Source organism: Dermacentor silvarum, chromosome 3 (assembly GCF_013339745.2).
Source record: "Dermacentor silvarum isolate Dsil-2018 chromosome 3, BIME_Dsil_1.4, whole genome shotgun sequence".
Classification (NCBI taxonomy): domain Eukaryota; kingdom Metazoa; phylum Arthropoda; class Arachnida; order Ixodida; family Ixodidae; genus Dermacentor; species Dermacentor silvarum.
Window position 1 is genome coordinate 79,717,025 of NC_051156.1, and position 20,001 is coordinate 79,737,025.

At 45.0% G+C, this 20,001-nt stretch overlaps 1 protein-coding gene across 1 annotated transcript in view; it reads right to left on the bottom strand.

Annotated features, from left to right (window-relative positions):
* LOC119445540 (uncharacterized) overlaps positions 1-20,001 on the bottom strand; it is a 130,391-nt gene that overhangs the window by 2,193 nt on the left and 108,197 nt on the right. Inside the window, exons 14-16 of the mRNA XM_049664628.1 lie at positions 10,346-10,481; positions 1,905-2,014; positions 1,538-1,708 (exon numbers count right to left, since the gene is read on the bottom strand). Of these exons, the coding sequence (XP_049520585.1) occupies positions 1,538-1,708; positions 1,905-2,014; positions 10,346-10,481 (417 nt within the window). The remainder of the gene's footprint in view (positions 1-1,537; positions 1,709-1,904; positions 2,015-10,345; positions 10,482-20,001) is intronic.

Sequence of the window (20,001 nt, forward strand, 5' to 3'; positions counted from 1 at the left end):
CGGCACACAACAGGAACATCGGCCGCATTATACACGAACACCCCCTTCAAGACGACGAACTCAGGAGCAGATATTTAGATACCTCCGACAAGGAAACGCTTCCCGAGTACAAAGGGCCTCCGAATCCTGGAATGGACGAGGAAATAACGACTGCAGAAGTGAGGGCGGCGCTACACAAACTTCGCACATCCTCTGCCCCGGGAGCGGATGGAATCACAAACAGAACTTTGAGAAACCTGGATGAGGAATCAATCAATGCTATCACAAAACTCTTTAACCAATGCTGGGAAAAAGGCAAGCGGCCGGCAGCGTGGAAACACGCAAAGATAACCTTCATACCGAAATCAGGGAAGTCTACAAATACAAAATTTGAAACCTATCTCCCTCACGTCATGCCTGGGCAAATTGCTAGAACACGTGATTCTAGATCGCCTGCAAGAACACATGGACAAACACGAACTCTTCCCCAGCATAATGTTGGGCTTTAGACAACACCTCTCCACACAAGACCTCATGCTCGACTATCAGAGGAGGTCATCAATCCGATTCACAGCAAATGATCCAAAGCAATCCTAGCTCTGGATTTAACCAAAGCATTCGACAAAGTCAAGCATGAGGCTATCACGGAAGCATTTTCAAATCTAGGAGTAGGCAAGCGAACCCAGACCTACGTCAAAGCCTTCCTATCTGCTAGGACGGCAGAGATACGCTTCGGGTCGCTCACATCCGACCCCTTCACACTGGGAAACAGGGGAACACCGCAAGGATCGGTACTCCCACCCCTCCTTTTCAATGTCACGCTCATACACATGGCACAGCTGCTCGAAGGAATACCAAACCTATCGCACTCCCTATACGCAGACGATATTACAGTCTGGGTAACCAAGGGAAACGACGGAGAGATCGAGCACCTACTGCAAACTGGAGCAGATATAGTCTCAGAACACGCCAGAAAGATAGGATTATCGTGCTCCCCGCAAAAATCGAACTTCTCGTCATGAGACAATCCACGAGGCCACACAAAAACTTTAGTCCTGATAGAAATATACGTGGACAACACCCTAGTTCCCGAGGTACAAACGATCCGGATACTAGATATGCACCTACAAAGCAATGGCAAAAACACAGTGACTATCAACAAACTTATGGCATGCGTGAACCAAACCAACCGTTTGATCCGACGCATCGCCAACAAACACTTTGGGCTGAAGGAAGCAGATCTTAGGCGTCTAATCCAGGCTTTCGGCCTCAGCCGTTTCGTGTACTCCCTCCCATATCCTCAACCTGTATAAAGCGGAGAAGGAAAAGGTAAACTGCCTCATAAGACAAACCTACACGGCGGCGCTCCACCTGCCGAGATACACATCCACGGAGAGACTCCTGAAAATGGGCATCCACAACACGCTCCTCGACGAACTAGTTGAAGCACAAAGAACAGCCCAATACGAAAGATTAACCAAGACACCTGCGGGAAGACACATCCTAAGGAAACTAAACATCCCGTACGAGAGCACTCAAACAAACGTCGAGCCCATACCCAGAGACATCTTCAGTCGCCTCAGAGTCGACCCAATCCCAAAGAACATGCACCCGGAGTATCACAGCAAACAGAGACAGGCCCGGGCCAAAGCACTCCAGAAACACTACGTAAACAACGAGGAGGTGGTCTACGTAGACGTAGTCAAACTCGGAGAACACGATGCTTTCTCTGCAGGGGTGGTAGGAAACGACCTCAAACCAATCACTGCGCTCACCATTTTTGGAAGAAGTCGCGATAGCAATAGCTATCACAAATACCGCAGCCAAAATAATTTTCTGCGACTCCAAGACGGCAGTGCGTAATTTTGCCAAAGGCAGAATCCACGAACCGGCGCTACAAATCCTAAAGAAAACACATTTCATGCCCCGCCAGATCAAAATCATCTGGATCCCTGTGCACTCGTCCCATCCCGGGAACGAAGCGGCTCACAATTTCGCCGAAGGACTCGTCAACCAGGCAGTGAGCCAACTGATCCTGCGAGGAGCAAAAGGGCACATGATAACCTACCACGATATTACGCAATACTATAAAAACGAAAGACTCGAATACCCACCCCCTGACAAATCCTTAACCAAAAACCAGCAGGCAACGTGGAGGCAACTCCAAACACACACCTTCCCCAACCCATACAAACTATCCATAGTCTACCCAGGGATACACTCCCCCGAATGTATGCTTGTCATGAGTCAATAAAGGAAGAAAGAAAGAAGAAAAAAGAAGCAGAAGAAAAGAACAAGAAGACACGAGGAGTTGGTGGCAGAAATAAAGAAAAAAGGAAGTTAGTAAGAGCGTCTGAATAAAAGGAATACAATAGAAAGCATGTGGGGATGCACAACTCTCACGCGTCCCCTGATGTTGTTTTCCCCACATGTCTCCTGTAGTCCGGCTTCACCGCGTGGCTAAGTGCTGGCGGTGGTCGTAGTGGTTGCGGCGCGTTGCGAGAGATGGCGCGAGTGTCGCGATGCTAACGCCACCGAACGGCGGGGTGACTTGGGAGAAAAAGGTCGAAGGCGCTCGCTCTTTGGGTTGGGATCGGTGAGCGACGCGGACGTCCCGCGCTTGCGCCGATCCACGCTTCGCAAGACGTCTCGCGTGGCTCGGAGCAGGGCACCGGTATGGACGAACACGGATCGTTCGAACGCGCCACCGTTCGCGTGACCGTACACGTGAACGACTAGGCGATGGTGTCATAGCATGGGGCGAACATATTCGCTCGCTATCCGGTTGCGGTGGGTCGGACTTCCTTGATTTGTCGCGCGCCCATGTGAATGTTCTATTGGTAGTAATTCGGCTAGTGTGTATTAGTGTATGAAAGGTGCAATAAATGCCCTTTTGATTGTTTGCACTACTGTGTTGTCGTTACTTTGTCCCAAGAGCATGTGTGAGACACCACAAGCAGAAGAAGAAGCGCAAAAGTGCACGCGCAGCTACGTGGCCTATGGGAGAAGGGACACGTAGCCGAAGAGAGCAACCCAGCTACGCTCTGGGACGAAAGTAGGCAGAAGGAGCTGGAGGCCGGACAGGATGGGTGGATCGCAGAGACGGCGGCAACCCAATGGAAGCTGTGCTTCAGCTGCCGCAGCCACGATCCGCGAGCTGAGCGAATGCCCCACCGGAAGCCGCAGCTACAGGCTGATGGCGCCGCTTCCCGGATTCCCTGTGGCTACGATCTGCAGGCAAGTGGAGTTGGCCGGGCGATCCAGGTGCCTCGGTCACCCCACCGTCCTGACCCCCGAACCAGCTCAACCATGGGCCGAACGTCGGACTCAGCGAAGCCGACTCTAACGACACATCAGCGAGCCCAACAACGTGTCGCCGGAAGTAGTGACGACGATGTGACGTGGCCATGTCGAGGGACTTCATGCAAATATTTTGAACTGCTTAATACGTTGTGTACGAGGACTTAAGATAATATTTGCAATTAACCAGCTTTGTATATAGTTTGTTGTATGTTAGGGTTTGGATATTGGGTTGATAATGCGTGCTTTCTTAATATTTGTATTTTCCTTATGCTCATGCCCCATAAAGGTTTTTCCTAACCCAAATGCTTCTTGCGTCGTGTTTACCACCCTGAGACCGTGACAAAATTTTGGCGAGCTTGCCTGGATTTATTTCCTGAATACTCGGTCTCCCACATCGCAGGAACATGGATTATGAGAAGCTGTTGGGGGTAGCCAGTTCTCTGGGACTTAACCGCGAAGAATCGCTTAGCCTTTTTGATCGAGCACAAAAAGAAGCTCGAGAAGCACGCGAGGCGGAAAAAGAAATTTTGTTGTTGAAGTTGCGTTTGGCCGATGTGTCTATTGGAAGAGATAACGCGGACAGATTGTCGGTTTCTTCGGAAATGGAGCCGCAAAGAACGAAGACAATTTGTCCACGAAAGTTAATGGCTCCATTTGACGATAAGCGAGATGACCTTGATGCTTATCTGCATCGTTTTGAAAGGATTGCTTTAGGACAAGAATGGAAGCGATCTGAGTGGGCGACAACGCTTAGTTTGTGTTTAGTTGGAGAAGCGTTGAACGTGTTCGGAAGAATGCCAGCTTCTGAGTCAATGGACTACGACAAAGTCAAGAAAGCAGTACTGCAGAGATTCAGGCTAACTGCAGAAGGATTCCGTGAGAAATTCCGGAATAGTAAACCAGAGCAATCAGAGACTGGTAAACAGTTTGCTTGCGTTTAACAAATTATTTGGATAGATGGATGGAAATGGCAAACAGAGAAAAGACGTACGAAGGAGTCAGGGAGCGTATTGTGATTGAGCAGTTCTTGACTTGTTGTAGCCCAAAACTGAATGTTTTTCTTAAAGAACGTTCACTGAAACATCTAAATGACTTTGCTGAATCTGCTGACCAATTTCTAGAAGCGCAAGGCTTGAGGAATGTAGGTAAAAACGAAGAAGAAACTCGTAAAAGAGACGATGTTGTAACCCAAGTTAGACAAGCTGCGGTACCTAAGGTACTTAGATGTTTCCTGTACAACCGAGTCGGTCATCGTGCAGTAGATTGTCGTGTAGGAGGGAACCGACCACAGGCGCATATCATCTGTCAGCACTGCAAGAGATGAGGACACCGCACGGAAGACTGCAGACTACAGAACCGAGAAAAGGCAGCAGGCGTGGTTTCCATAAATGGTGGAAAGGCAGCATCATCGCAAGAATCAACCAAGGATACCCAGGATACGTCGAAAACCATGATCTCGGACAACAAGTACGCGCTCGAGAAGACAAGACTATCACTGGGCCTTCCTGTAGTTGATGGAGAGATCAACGGAATACGAGTCTCGGTTCTTCGAGATAGTGGGACCAACACGGCCTTGGTGAGACGGAGTTTGATTTGGGAGCAAGAACAGAAGAAACAGCGGCGGTTATCATGGTCAACATCATGGTTAGGTATTTACCTGAGGCCAGAATTCAAGTTTCTACTCTGGATGGCTGATAGTGAAGTGTGTAGATAAGCCGCTATATGATTTAATATTGGGCAATCTACCAGGGGTAAGAAGCGTGGGTGACCCTGATATCAAGTGGAAGAGCAGCAGCTGCACCGACACTGGAAAAGCAAAAGCGAAAGAAAACAGCAGGAGCACGATCCTAACACGGCGACACAAAAAATTAAGACTACGGAGGATAGTCCAGCAGTGTCGTCGGCGATAGCTACAAGATCAAGTACGCAGCGAACATTAAGAGCCCTGAAGGTACCTACAACCGAAGTACTTGCGGTCACGCCAACAGAATTTGCAGAAATGCAAAGAAAGGATGATTCACTACAAGCCTGCTTTGAGAAGGAAGGAGAGTCAACTACAAATAAAAGAGGAAGAACTATTTTTGAATTCTAGAAGAAAAATAGATTGTTGTACAGAAGATGCAAGTTTACCTCGGGCAGAGAAGTGATGCAGTTGGTGATTCCTAAATCACTACGAGGGACAGTCTTGAATTTGGGACACGACAGCATCATGGCCGGGCACCAAGGCATAAAAAGAACGGTGGCGAGCATCACAGAAGAATTTTTCTGGCCAGGACTACAAAGCGAAGTAAAGCGATATGTAAAATCCTGTGACATTTGCCAGCGGACGATACCAAAAGGACGAGTCAGCTGAGTTCCACTTGGGAATATGCCAAGCATTGACATGCCATTTCAGAGAGTAGCGATAGACATCGTAGGACCAATAAAGCCGGTATCAGCAAAAGGAAACTGCTATGTTCTCACGATGGTCGATATGGCGGCAAGATATCCAGAAGCCATCGCCTTAAAAGGCATAGATTCAATTCAGGTTGCCGAGGCTCTAATAGAGATGTTCTCTCGGTATGGTCTTCCCCGAGAAATTCTTAGTGACTGGGGATCCAACTTCACATCTGACCTAATGAAGGAGTTCAACAGGTTGCTCTCGATAAAGCAGCTGCTCACAATTCTGTATCCTCCTATGGCGAATGGCCTTGTAGAAAGATTGATTGGCACACTGAAGAACATGATAAAGAAGATGTGTCAAGAAAGACCTACGAATTGGGACAGTTACCTACCAGCATTATTGTTTGCATACAGAGAAGTGCCACAAGCAAGTCTCAATTTTTCACCGTTCGAGATGTTGTACGGACGCACGGTTAGAGGTCCGTTAACTATCCTCAAGGAGGTATGGGCAAATGAAGGACTCGACACTGAAGTCAAAAGGATCCCCATACACCTACATGTTGGAACTTCGAGAGAAGCTGAAAGAAACGTGCAAGTTAGCACATCGCAGTTTGGAGGAAGCCAAAGAACGCTATAAAACCTATTACAACAAGAAGGCGGTGACGAGACGACTCAATCCAGGAGACAAAGCACTTATCCTTCTACCCAGTGATGGAAACAAACTGTTGATGCAGTGGAAGGGACCATTTGAGGTAACCCAGAAAAGAAACGAGATGGATTACGAGCTCTTGGTGAACGATTCTAAAAAAGTATTTCACATCAACAAGTTAAAGAAATGTGAAGAGAGACATAATTCGCAAGAATCTGAAGTTGTCAACATGGTAGTCACAGAAGAGAAAGATGACTTGGAAGTACACACCTACAACTACAAGAAAACCATGGGGCTAGAAAAAGCAGTCATTAATCCAGGTCTGGATGGAGAAGAAGCAGCAGTGTTAAAATCATAATTGCAAAAGTATGAGAAGTTACTCTCAGCCCTCTCGGGAAGAACAAATGTGATTGAGTGCAAGTTAGAATACACCACGGACACAACAGTGTACGTCAATCAATACCCATTGCCGCTTGTGGTTCAAGTCTATCGAGAAGGAAGTTGACGAGATGTTACGTCAAGACATCATTGAGAGGTCTACATCAGCTTACAACGCACCTCTGGTCGTTGTGAAGAAACCAGATGGCTCTAATAGGCTTTGTGTAGACATCAGGAGCTTAAACAGCGTACTAGTGTGTGATTCTGAGCCACTACCAAGAGTGGACATTGTTTTTGCAAAGGTGGCTAGAAAAAAGTTATTTTGAAAACTTGATTTAGCAAAGGGGTACTGGCAAATACCCATGGAGAAGACATCCAAAGAAAAGACAGCTTTTTCAAGCACAAATGGGCTATTTCAATTCAAGTACATGCCATTTGGACTAAAGACAGCTGCTGCAGTATTTACGAAACTCATGAGAAGAGTACTTCACGGTCTGAAAAATGTGGAACACTATATTGATGATATTTTGGTGGTGAAAGACACTTGGGAAGAGCACCTGGATAAGTCAGCCAGAGCCATCATGGAACATTTTGACATGTTACCTGTACACAAGCAATTTATCTTTGACATATTATACAAGCATTTCTTTCACAGCTCCTTCAAAATCTGCAACATTAAAGTACGGCCTCTCCGTCATTCGGAAAATTATGTCATACCCTGCATCTTCACCGCTTATGGCAAAAGAACCCGCATCTACTACGTTCCTTATTACTTCAATAAAATACGCACCCTCCCGAGCATTACCGGATTAAAAGACCTTAAGAAGTTCCTTCGACCTTGGTTGAATGATAATATAGACTGAGGTAATTTACTATTTGCCATGTTCTTAGTGTTTTCATTTCGTGTACGAAAGTGTGCACGGTGGAAAATTTGCTTTCAATTGTACTGTTGGTTTCTGTTTGTTTGTTTGTTCTTACGTCGCACAAGGAATTGCTGCGTATTTGGTTGATTTTATTTCTCTTTTTTCTACTATGATTTATTCGCTGTTGTTTCATGTGCTTAACTTATAGGTTACAGGAAGCCAAGCTGACCATCAAGCCAACGAAGTGTGAATTTGGTTTTCACGCGGTGTCATTTTTGGGACACAAGTTAGGCATGGGATGCATTTCGACGAAAGAGGAAACACTAGAGAAGATTCAAGAAGCAAGCCCACCGAAGAACAAGAAAGAAGTACAGTCTTTTCTGGGATTAACGGGATTTTATGGGACTTCATTCCACATTATGCGGAGATAGCTGATCCTTTGGTGGAATTAACAAAGAAAGGTGCAAGCAATACAGTGAAATGGACTAAAGCACAAGAGGACGAATTTGAAACACTCAAGCAGCACACGGCCAATCCTCCCATTCTGTTGGCGCCCAACTTGGAAAGCGAGTGTGTTTTGCGCACAGATGCATCAGAGAAAGCGCTTGGGGCGGTGTTGCTGCAAGCAAACGACAATGTATTACATCCGGTATTCTATGCAAGCAAACGATTGCTCGAAAGGGAAAGGCACTACTTGACTGTGGAAAAAGAATGTTTAGCTCTTGTATGGGCAGTCAAACGGTTTCACATATACCTGTATGGAAAACATTTTAGGGCGCAGACAGATCACCAACCCCTTGAGTTCTTAAACAAAACAAAGTTGACTAATTCCAGAGTGATGAGATGGAGCCTTGCGCTTCAAGAATATAGCTTCCATGTAGAATACATCAAGGGAAGAGAAAATGTTGGAGCAGATTTTATTAGTAGAACTTCATAGTACATAGCATGACAAGTGTTATAACAGTTTACTTCAGCAGTGTTGGGGTTTAGGAGTATTGGACAATGACTTTTTTGTGTGCAATAGTGAACTCGACGATGTGTACCGTGCAATGAAAAAGTGAAGTGGTGTGTGGGGAAGGTACCCAGTGGTGCAAATGACAAAAATGGTGGAAGACATCAAGTGTTAATGTTGGACTGACATATGAAGACGATGGAAACATCCAATACAAGAACAAAGAAGCAGTTTTTCATATGGAAAAACTCTTGAAGGTGGGCATATGTCATGAGTCAATAAAGGAAGAAAGAAAGAAGAAGAAAAAGCAGAAGATAAGAAAAGAACAAGAAGACACGAGGAGTAGGTGGCAGAAATAAAGAAAAAAGAAGTTAGAAAATAAGAGCGTCTGAATAAAAGGAATACAATATGAAAGCAGAAGAAGCGCAAAAGTGCACGCGCAGCTACGTGGCCAATGGGAGAAGGGACACGTAGCCAAAGAGAGCAACCCAGCTACGCTCTGGGACGAAAGCAGGCAGAAGGAGCTGGAGGTCGGACAGGATGGGTGGATCGCAGAGACGGCGGCAACCCAATGGAAGCTGTGTTTCAGCTGCCGCGGCCACGATCCCCGAGCTGAGCGAATGCCCCACCGGAAGCCGCAGCTACAGGCTGACGGCGCCGCTTCCTGGATTCCCTGTGGCTACTATCCGCAGGCAAGCGGAGTTGGCCGGGCGATCCAGGCGCCTCGGTCACCCCACCGTCCTGACCCCGAACCAGCTCAACCGTGGGCCAAACGTCGGACTCAGCGAAGCCGACTCTACGACACATCAGTGGGCCCAACAACGTGTCGCCGGAAGCAGCGACGACGACGTGACGTGGCCATGTCGAGGGACTTCACGTAAATATTTTGAACTGCTTAATACGTTGTGTGCGAGGACTTAAGATAATATTTCCAATTAACCAGCTTTGTATATAGTTTGTCGTATGTTAGGGTTTGGATATTGGGTTGATAATGCGTGCTTTCTTAATATTTCTATTTTCCTTATGCTCATGCCCCATAAAGGCTTTTCCTAACCCAAATGCTCCTTGCGTCGTGTTTACCACCCTGAGACCGTGACAATGCTATGCGAGGCCGACAAAGCCGATTTAGCACACATCTTCCACGAGTGCCCTGAGCTCAAACCTAGAGCTGAATGGCAGCTACCCAACCGAGAGCAGTGGGAGGCCGCGGTGACCAGCTCGGAACCTGCGGTTCAACTGCGGGCCGTGAGCTGGGCTTTAGAAGTCGCCGTGACACACGGTCTGACAGCTACCTCACGAAGCCATCAAGACTTCCCACATGTAATCTCATAAATAATTTTCTGTTGAGGAATTAAAGATTTTACCACCACCACCCACATTTGCGGGCACAGTGGCCAAATAGGACAAAGCTTGTTACACACTACTCTATAAGAGGATCTCCTTGCGGTTAAAATTTCTAGGAAATGTAACTATCGAAGTGAATTCTGAGCTTTCAGATTTTTGTTCATTGAAAAATTTTTTTAGAGTGAGGAACAAGCGGGAAAGCAATGACACTGTTCCAACTTTTTTTTTTCTTTTTTCTCTGCGGCACTGAAATATAATTGATCCGCAATTGTCCAGCCCTACATTGTGCTGGCACAACCAAGTATAAATATGCCTAACTTCAGTTTCAAACATTAGTTTCTTTAGAAGCAAGGAGTTTAAATACCCACTTTGTGAATAACGTTCACCCATTAATTATGAAAGGAAATCTCTACTAGAGTTAGTTTGAAGCGAGCTGGCGAGTTTACTATGCGAGATATTGTTACAATTGCTCAAGATACTGGTGCAGCTTTATACTTGCGTGCTTGTGTAGGAAACAGAAGAACTCACGAGCCAGTATGGATTGGCTGGGTCAAATGCACGCAGGGCCACCACGACTTCCTCCCTCAAGTTCTTCACGGTACACTCAAACAAGTTCAGCAAGTCGACGACACTGTCATGGGCAAGCCAAAGAATGAGCGGTCATGTTTCAGAAGCCCTTTCTTACTCAAAATGTGTGCATCACAATGTATCTAATAATGCACTACACAAACATTCATTCATTTATTTCAGCATTGGTTCTTAAAAAAAAAAAAAAATTTACAAATGACACGACAAGCGCAAAAAAAAAAAAAAAAAAGCTGCTGTTCCAGCCAGCTTGAGAAAGGACCTTGGCAGCAGACATTTTGAATACATCATTCATATATGAATTAGTACACTGGAAGTATTGCGTTTTAAGGTATGCATATTGATATTCCAACCCAGAATTTTCAGATTATTCGCACAATACACAGCTCCTTTCTACCTTTCTAGCAGGATCAGATATGTCATTGTGAAATATCTTCAGACACAAAAGAAAATGTAAAACAATTTTCCTGATTAGCTTGCGAAAAAGGCACAACCCAAGTTTATAGTTCCTGAATGGGGCATTTCAGGTGACGAGACTATGTTCAAAATAATGCACTTGTGCGACTACCATATGGAACATGAGCTATGTGGCAATGTCCCATATTAGGTCATGTGGGAGCTGGAGATTGACAGGTTTTGATGCTTACTCCGGCTTGCTTGGTGTCTGCCATGCTGCTACATTGGCCCTCACAATGATTAGCAGCATAGGAAGCGACCTGTGCAAGTCGGAGCAAGTGTCAGCCGGAGCAATTGTCAGAGCATCATAATGTCCCGTTCTTATGAGACCACATTCTGTGTCATGACGCCACGACAGAACTGACTTTCGGGAACTGGCATTATGCAACACTTTAGACTCTTGCCGTGCTTTTCGTGCTTCGTTGCCATCGGCGAGGAAGACAAAGGCAGAGTCGGCGCGATTGCCGACAGCGGTGAATCCTTTAAATGAAAAAAATGGTACCAAACCGCAGGAAGCTTGATAGCGAACGTTGAAGCAGCTAGGCCTAACAACAGCACAAAATGACTACTACGGCTGCCAGCAGATTGGCGTGCAAGAGCACTCGCTTGAGACTGCAAGATAACCAAAATGGTGGCGATAGTGGCTTCCATTAAAGTGGTCCTAAACCATCCCTCAGGCTTGGTGAAAAAACACTGTCCGGTGATAGCGTATGCTGCTGTGAACATTTCAGCCAAGTTTTACAGTCGTGTGCGACACGTGGAGCTCGCAAGCGGAGCGCGAAGTCATCTTTCTCTCGTACGCTCTCTTTTCAACAGAAGCTGCCTTCCTCACTCTTTTCTGGACACTTTATTTCGTCATAAAGCGTCCGGAAAACGTGGCTGCTATTGGCCAATAGCTGACGTCAATCAAGAAGATCGCCTGGTCAGACCACACGCACACTTGTGGGCGTGCACTCACTCCTGGCAGCTTCTGGTTAGACACCTTCGCAGACTATTTGATAGCCTATTATGGAAGAAGCTTGGGTGAGTTGGTCGTGGTTCACAATGGCGGTATTGCATAGCACGCGAAATGTAGGAAAAAAAAAGAGAGAAGACCAAAGAGGTGCTAACTTCCAACTGATCTTTATTTGCAGATGAGCATGATTTATATGCGCAGCAAACAAAAAGAACACAGAAAAAAAGGGGATACCCAGAGCCACTGCATGGTTGATAAGTCAGATCACTTTTTTAACACGTACCCACGATTGCCCTGCAATCAATATAGATAAGTTGGAAGTTAGAGCTCTTTACTCTGTCCTTTTTTTCCTACATTTCACGTGCTACGCAATGCCGCCAATTTGATAGCGTTTGAAAAAATGCGCATCGTCGGTCAAGCCAGTCCGTACCACTTAGCATGCTCAGACTGGAGCATTTGAGCACAGCCACGCACTCAAGCCCTGCCGTGCATAAAGCAAACGCTGTGCATACGCACTACAGTTGCATGTAGCTGTGGTCTGCTATGGAGCGTAGATACCATGGCCGCCACAGGGTGCCGCCACGAATCCACTGGCTAAGCACACTGCGGCTCGCGTTGAAGGCGTCGTAATCGTGAGTACTGGCATCTACGTTAAAATCCAAAGTCAAATTTGAACTGCGCGCCACAGTGACATTTAGAAGGCGGTGCCTTGTGGGCACGCCCCGCTCTGCCATGCCTTAGCAGCACAAGGCATTGAAGAAGGAGCGGAAGCACCGCAAAAGCTGTGTTTGATTGCCAATATCTCCGCTTCTACTGAACGTATTGAAGTACTTCTTGCGGCAAAGTATTTCTGAAATAGCCTATTTTAACTTCAAATGCCTTTCTCCACTTCAATAAAAGTGGTTCAGGGCCCCTTTAATTGCTGTTTAGTACCTGCAAAACGGCCAAAAACTTGGCCAATGACGGGTTTCAGTGTCCAAAATCTCAGATGCATTTGTACATTGGCTCTGAGTTACGTGGTGGTGCAGCAAAGGCATCCGAATTATGATGCGTGTCTTGGTCGTTGGCTGTAGTATTCAGGGCCCTCCGAGGCTTGCCAGCATTTTTCTCTACGGCTTAAAAAATTAAGGTCGAGGACCTACATTTATTGAAACACAAAAAATAAAATTAATAAAGTTGAAGATTTGTCAGTAATCCTTTAATTAATGTAATGGAAAACACATGCACGATACAAAAAAGGTGCTTCAGATAGAAACATCGAAATCCCTTGTAACATGTTCACTCTAGAAGTATTTTCTGATGTCCGAATTTCTAACCTAACCCAACCTGGGTCATCTGTCATATTCCTGTCGTACCCTGTTGTTGGGTGACCAGGGAGTTATGCATCTTCAAAGCTTTCTCCAGAGTGATGACACCCTGACATGTCAAATCAGAAGCAACAAGAATTTTCTCCCTCAGTATGGTTTCTAGCAAAGACATCGCTTGCATCCTGCAGAAAAGCCCCGCTTAACTGTGGAAGCGAAGTAACCACTGTGACCTACATCGCAGTGAACCTATCAACCTTTTTAGTGTTGGGTTTTCTTGGAGGTGACACAACGGACACAACGGTATATTTTTGGTTATGTAGAAGGAAAAGAAAATGAAGCGAATGATAGTAAATGCACTCCTGGAATGGTCCTCACACTCCTATTTTTGGCGCACGCTTCTGCAATGGCACCGGCTTGTCAGGGTCAGATTCTGACGCGGTCGAAGTTTTCTCTTCCTTCCTCGGATGACAAGCTGTCCTCTTACAAGTCCGAGCCTGGCTCATGTTCACAGTCAGAAGAGCTGCCACTACAATCAACAGTTAAATGTCCTGCACGAGCATAGATCTCAATGCAATCACGCTGCCACGCTAAAAAAAACCAACAACCTATAAATATAGGACAGATGGCAGAAACCCACAAGAGTGGCGACTTTACGCTATGGCATGAATATTTTAATGCAGAATCACTGCGGTAGTAGTGTACAAAGTCGGGGAGTTATCCCTCCCATCTGTAGACGCACGCGCTTTGCGTACCACAACCATGCCCACGATGGGACGCCTTTCACAGCCGCTAACAAAAACCCACACTGAGAAAACCCACAGAGAGGAGAAAATATGCCTCTATCAATATGCAATAGGTGGCAGAACTGCCTCAAAGCTCCCCAACTTCGTGTTACTGGACATACCCGAGTGGAGAGAGTAGAGAACTTATGCTTTCTTCAGTGACATGGCAGGACAGAAACGTGGAACGTACTGGCACAACTGTGACACTGAAAGGGTTAATTAAGCAGGCAAGATCATTTCCACAAGTTTGGTATACTAATTTAGGAAAAACACAAAGGGACTAAGTTCATCAGGGATGGTATAAAGGCGGATTTCTAGCCCCTCAGTTTCATCCTGCACTGCGCATGACTGGATGCTGCTGGTGATAATGTAAGGAAAAACGCATGCACCACACAAACTAAAGTGCTTTAGACAGAAAGCACTTTCTATCTAAAAGCAGAAAATTATTCAGACTGCCGACAAAGCTCGAAAAGAGAAAAAAATTGAATAGAATCATTACATGGTTTCACACCAGAAGTGCACTGAATACATCGGACTGGAAGCACAGATTCTTGAAGTGAATTATTCAGCTTTGCAAAAATTCCAACTGTACACGCTTTATCTTATAGGGAGTGATATTACTATATTTCATCAGTTCATTATGATATTGGCACAGGCTTAAAAAGACATGCTTAGAAGCAGCTATGATCAAGCAAACCATTTATCTGCAGCTATGAATATGCCAGTAAACTTGAACGACAGCCACTGTAGTATTATCATATTTGGCCTTTTCTCGGTAAAAGGTTTTACAGAGCAGTTATGCATCCACTGATCACGAACAATGGCATTTTCATAACAATTATTTTAATAAGGCGGTGAAGTCAAACTAAGTCCAAGCTGACAGCAGCACAGTGTGCACAAAATCCTGAGCTGTGCTGTCCATCATAGGCAGCAATGTCACTGTTGGTACTGCAAACTGTTGCACACTGCAGGCACTGTGTAATTAAACTGAGAATCATTTCCATGAATGCATGGGCTAACTATCTAGACGGTAAAATTTGAAATAAATTAAAACTAGTTCACGAGAAGAACCATGCTCACGGAAGAACCCAGTGTTTGGAAGACTCACACATTCGAAGTGTAAAAGGGCTCGAAACAAGGTGCCTGATCAGAAGTGTGTTAAACAAGGGGACTGGTAATGCCATGCTGTCTGTGGTAACAATGTGGAAATCCAATGACCTCGATGCACCCAATGTGGTAACAAACATCAGGTTGCCTAGGGCATGATGTTGATGCACAGCTAACATTATCCCATAGTCTGGCTCTTGCCAGCACCTACTTCGCACTGTAGAGTGTAATCTCACAAATACAGTCGATCCCAGACATACTGAAGGGGATCACGAAACAGATATGCCAATGTGGAGCTTATCTGAAAACACCGCACATGTCCGCCAGTTTCCAGAGATCACATTTATATTCAGCTTAAGGTATAAATGGACCCAGCACGGAAGCAAACCAGTTCGTATGAATATGTGTTATGCCGCCATGAGCGCACTTGTACTGTGAAGTGCGTGTGTACATGTTTCGTGTGGCCGTTACAACGAACCATTTGCAACCAATTATCATGCGTCAGCAACGAGTCAATCCAGACGGACGCTGCTAGGGTGCAGTCAGACCGGCGATTGACAGAAGTCACCCGACTGACCATGACTGGTGATCAAGGAGCAACTCTCGGCAAACTGATGCTAACACCGGCTAGTGCAACCTGCCTGTCGCAACACTGAAACATCTCACAATTGGTACCGTTCATGTATGCTTGCACAGCCATCGCCACGTACAATAAGTATAAGTGCATACAGATGTCCTGCTCCTGTGCCGCTGATTGGTTCACCTGCTTTAGAGCTCTAGTCACATGACTGAAAAATCAAGCAGTGAGCGAGTGACCACTGACAAAAGAGACCATTCGCAACCGATTACTTTGCGACTTGTTGCTCTGCAGGTCTTGCGACCAACTTGGTCTTGTGACCTCTGCTAGCACGAGTTGCTGGTGTGAATGCGCACTTAATTCGAAAGTGGCTTTCAGCTTGCAGAACATCAGAGTCCATTCCCACTCAAATATAACCCTGCGAGCACAAATGAACTAGTTCAACACAGACCTGCGAATTGCACAACTAAGTCTTGCGCGCTGCTGCCACAATGAATTTTCCGCAAAGACTGCCAAAAGTGTGGATGTGGCGTGCAGTGGTTCTGTTAAACCAAAGTGCAAAGTCTGTAATGTAGAAATACATCCAAATGAGAGTTGGGGTTGTATTCGTTGTGGCCACTTGAGAAACCCAAAAACACCATTCACAGAAACCTCTGGTCCAGAAGAACACAAACTCAGCAATGCAGACATCTCCGGTTTGGCCTCCCATACTTGGAGCCACTCAGTGAAAATATAGTGTGTCCTCCACACTTTTTCGTGTAACACATATCGGATTGGGAGGCCTTTTGTGTTCTTGAAACAGCGTCGCAATTTTTGCCGATAACGAACAGCCACTTACAGTGACACCCATTTTCTCATTTCACCTCTGAGGCACATGTACTGTCCTTCAGATTCAATGTCTTGTTTGACAGCATCTGTCAAAATAGTGCTGTTTTGTTGGCATTGAATACTTTGGGCGGTGTGAGAACGGAATGCGACACCAATAAGAGAAGGGTACTTGCAGGACCACGGCACAGCATTCGATACATTCGACTGATTTTTTGTACATACCCGATAATTGGGATGTTCTTGTGGATGCTGAAACCCTTTGCCATCCGATTTTACAATTTTCAGCCATGACCACAGGTCCGAAACCACATTAACGAAGACATCACTGCCGCGGTTTTGATTATCTTGCGGCCTCAAACTGGCGGTCTTGCATGCTTGTCAACTATCAGCTGTCACCAACATCGTGGAAACGCCAGGTCTAGCTGCTTTGATGTTTGCTACCAAGCTTCCTGCTGTTCAGTGTCATGCTTTTCATTGACAGGATTCACAGCTGTCAGCTATGTCGTCGACTTCACCTTTGTCATCCTCACTGATAGCTTTGAAGTGCAGATAGCTGTTGTTGTTAAATGGGGTTTAGTGGCGCAAAAGCGACTAGGCTATGCAGCGCCAAACACAGGGTGTTATAAACTAAAATTTAAGAACAGCAAAAGCTGTCTTGATTTATAGCCTGTGTAAAAAACCGATATCGTCTAAAAATTTAAGCACGTCAGATAATGTTACTAGTGGATCATCTCCTAAAACTAAAGCAGGATGCAAAGGTATGTGCGACTTGTATGAGTTCCACAAAAGTTTTCGTCTGTGTGTTTCAATGTGTGTATAAGTCAGTAAAATGTGCACAACTGTTAGCGGTTCCTGGCACTTTTCGCATGTTGGTGGGTCTTCTTTTCTAAGTAAAAAATTGTGTTTGTGCCCAATCTGTAGCCGACATAAAACTACTTATATGAAACATTCATGGTGGTTACATGACTTCCACTCACCAAGTATGGGTTTAGTAAGATGTACTAGTTTGTTGTTTGCACAGTGGTCCCATTCGTGTTGCCATTTGCATGTCAAGGCCTTCCTAATCACACTGATACTATCTTTATATGGGAGTGCTGTGTTTGTTATGCCTTTGTACGCTGCTGTTGATGCACATCTATCAGCTGCTTCATTACCCGGTATCTCAACGTGGCTTGGAACCCAGCAGAAATGAATTAATCTCCCGTATTTGTTAAGAGCCACCATGTTTAAAATATCCTCTAGCAGGGGTTCACACTCGAATTTCCGATGAAGAGCCTTTAGTGTACTTAAGGAATCTGTGTAGATGACTGCATTTTTGTGTTTGTCAGTGATAATCTTTATAACTACAGTCCATATAGCATAAACTTCAGCAGTAAAACAGAGGCATGTTTTGGTAATCGAATACTTGCTTCCCAATTTTTTGTTACGGTCCCCACACCGTGTTCTTTTGTTTTGGAGCCATCAGTGTAAAATTCCATGTACGGTAACCTTGATATTTATCTTGAAGAGTGCGGAATTCTTGCATAAAGTGTTCATGCGGAGTGTCGCTTTTCTTTAGGTGTGCTAATGTCCAGTCACATAACTACGTGAAGTTGTGCCACGGGGGCAATTGTGCCTTTTTCGCAACCTGGAGGACATCATGAGGAACGTCATAATCCTGACAATATTCTTCATATCGCAGGATAAGCGGCCTAATCATGTTCGGTTTATTTGTATAGTGTAACCGTGAATTGCAGTGTGTGACGATGTTGTAGCATATGTGTTGTGGTGATGACCGCATTCTGAATATGTAGGAAAATGTGAGTAACGCTCTGCGCTGCTGTAATGGGGGCTCATTGCAGTCAACGTATAAACTTTGGACAGGTGATGTTCTGTATGCACCACTTGCCAGTCGCAGTCCAAGGTTATGTACTGGATCCAGTCGTCGAAGCTGAGCCATAAACTCAATCCAGAAGGCTACACACAACAGACCGGTAAATACGTAAAAGGCACGTTCGGTCGGAACCCCAGTGTTTCGGGACAACACTTTTAGAATATTTAACGCTTTATTTGCCTTAACTTTTGTTGTTTTTATATGAGTGAGGAAGTTTAGTTTTTTATCAAAGATTACTCCCAAGAATTTATATTCTTGTTTTACAGGCAGCGCCATGTCATTCAATTTTGGAACCTGGTCTAGGTGCAATCCTCGCTTTTGCGAGAATAGCACTGTAATAGTTTTTTTTAATAGAGAAGCGGAAGCTATTTGTGTCAGCGCATTGTATTAGATTATTTATTGTGATCTGTAGCTGCCTTTCACACATTGGTAGATTTGAGGCGCGGCATGCTATTTGTAGATCGTCGAAGTATATAGAGTGCATAACAGAGGGGGGAATGACTTTGTTAATGGAGTTCATTTTTACTAAAAAGAGTGTTGTGCTAAGTATGCAACATTGTGGCACGCCGTTTTCCTAAATAAGTATGCGCGAAAGCACAGTGCCTAGGTGGACTTAGAATGTTCTGTTGGACATGAAATCAGCGAGACAGTTTAACATTTTGCAACGGATGCCTAAAGCAGCGAGGTCACGTAAGATTCCACATCTCCATGTGGTGTCATACGCTTTTTCTAGATCGAAGAAAACTGTCAGGCAGTACTGTTTGTGTAAGAACACTTCACATATTTCATGTTCAAGTCGGACGAGATGGTCAGTCGTTGAACAGCCTTTTTTATACCCACATTGATGAAAATCAATTAGGTTCTGCGTTTCAAGAATGAATGTCCATCTCGCATTTACGACACTTTCGTACGATTTACTTAAACAGCTTGTCAAGGCAATGTGTCGGAAGCTGCTTGCGGATGAGTGGGATTTACCTGCTTTTAAAAAAGGTGCAACTACTGCATTTTTCCAATCTTTAGGCATAATCCCACATGCAAATACCTTATTAAAAATTTTTAGGAGAGCATCTATCGAAGCTTTGGACAGGTGTGCAAGCATGGAATAATAGATGCAGTCAGGACCTACTGCGTTTTTTTTTTGCCAGCACAGAGTACCCTGTTAAGTTCTTGTAAGGTGAATGGAACGTTGTATTCTTCCTTTGACGCACAAACAGTTGGCAATTTCTCCTTTTCTGCTGACAGTTTGTATTTTAAGAACCTGTTGGAATAATTCACCGAGCTAGAGACATTAGAGAAGTGCTCCCCAAGTATATTTGCTTGCTCTTGTGTTGTTTGAGTGCCTGAAGGTGTAAGTAAGGGTATCGTATATGATGAGTAGTCCCCTCTAAACTTCCTGGCCTGTTCCCACATACTTTTGGATGTAATGCTGCTATTAATTGTAGATATGTATTTCTGCCAGGACAATTTTTCAGCTTGTCTCCGAATATATCGAGCTTTCACTTTGTCTTGTTTGAAATTGAGGAAGTTGCTATGCGTTGGATATCTACGCAAGATTACCCAGGCCTTATTTCGCTTCTGTGCATTCATGTGTCCACCAAGGATTCAGCTTTTTTCTAACAATGCGAGAAGATTGAGGAATAGCCTTTTCAGCTGCAGCAATTATACACTCAATAAATTTTTC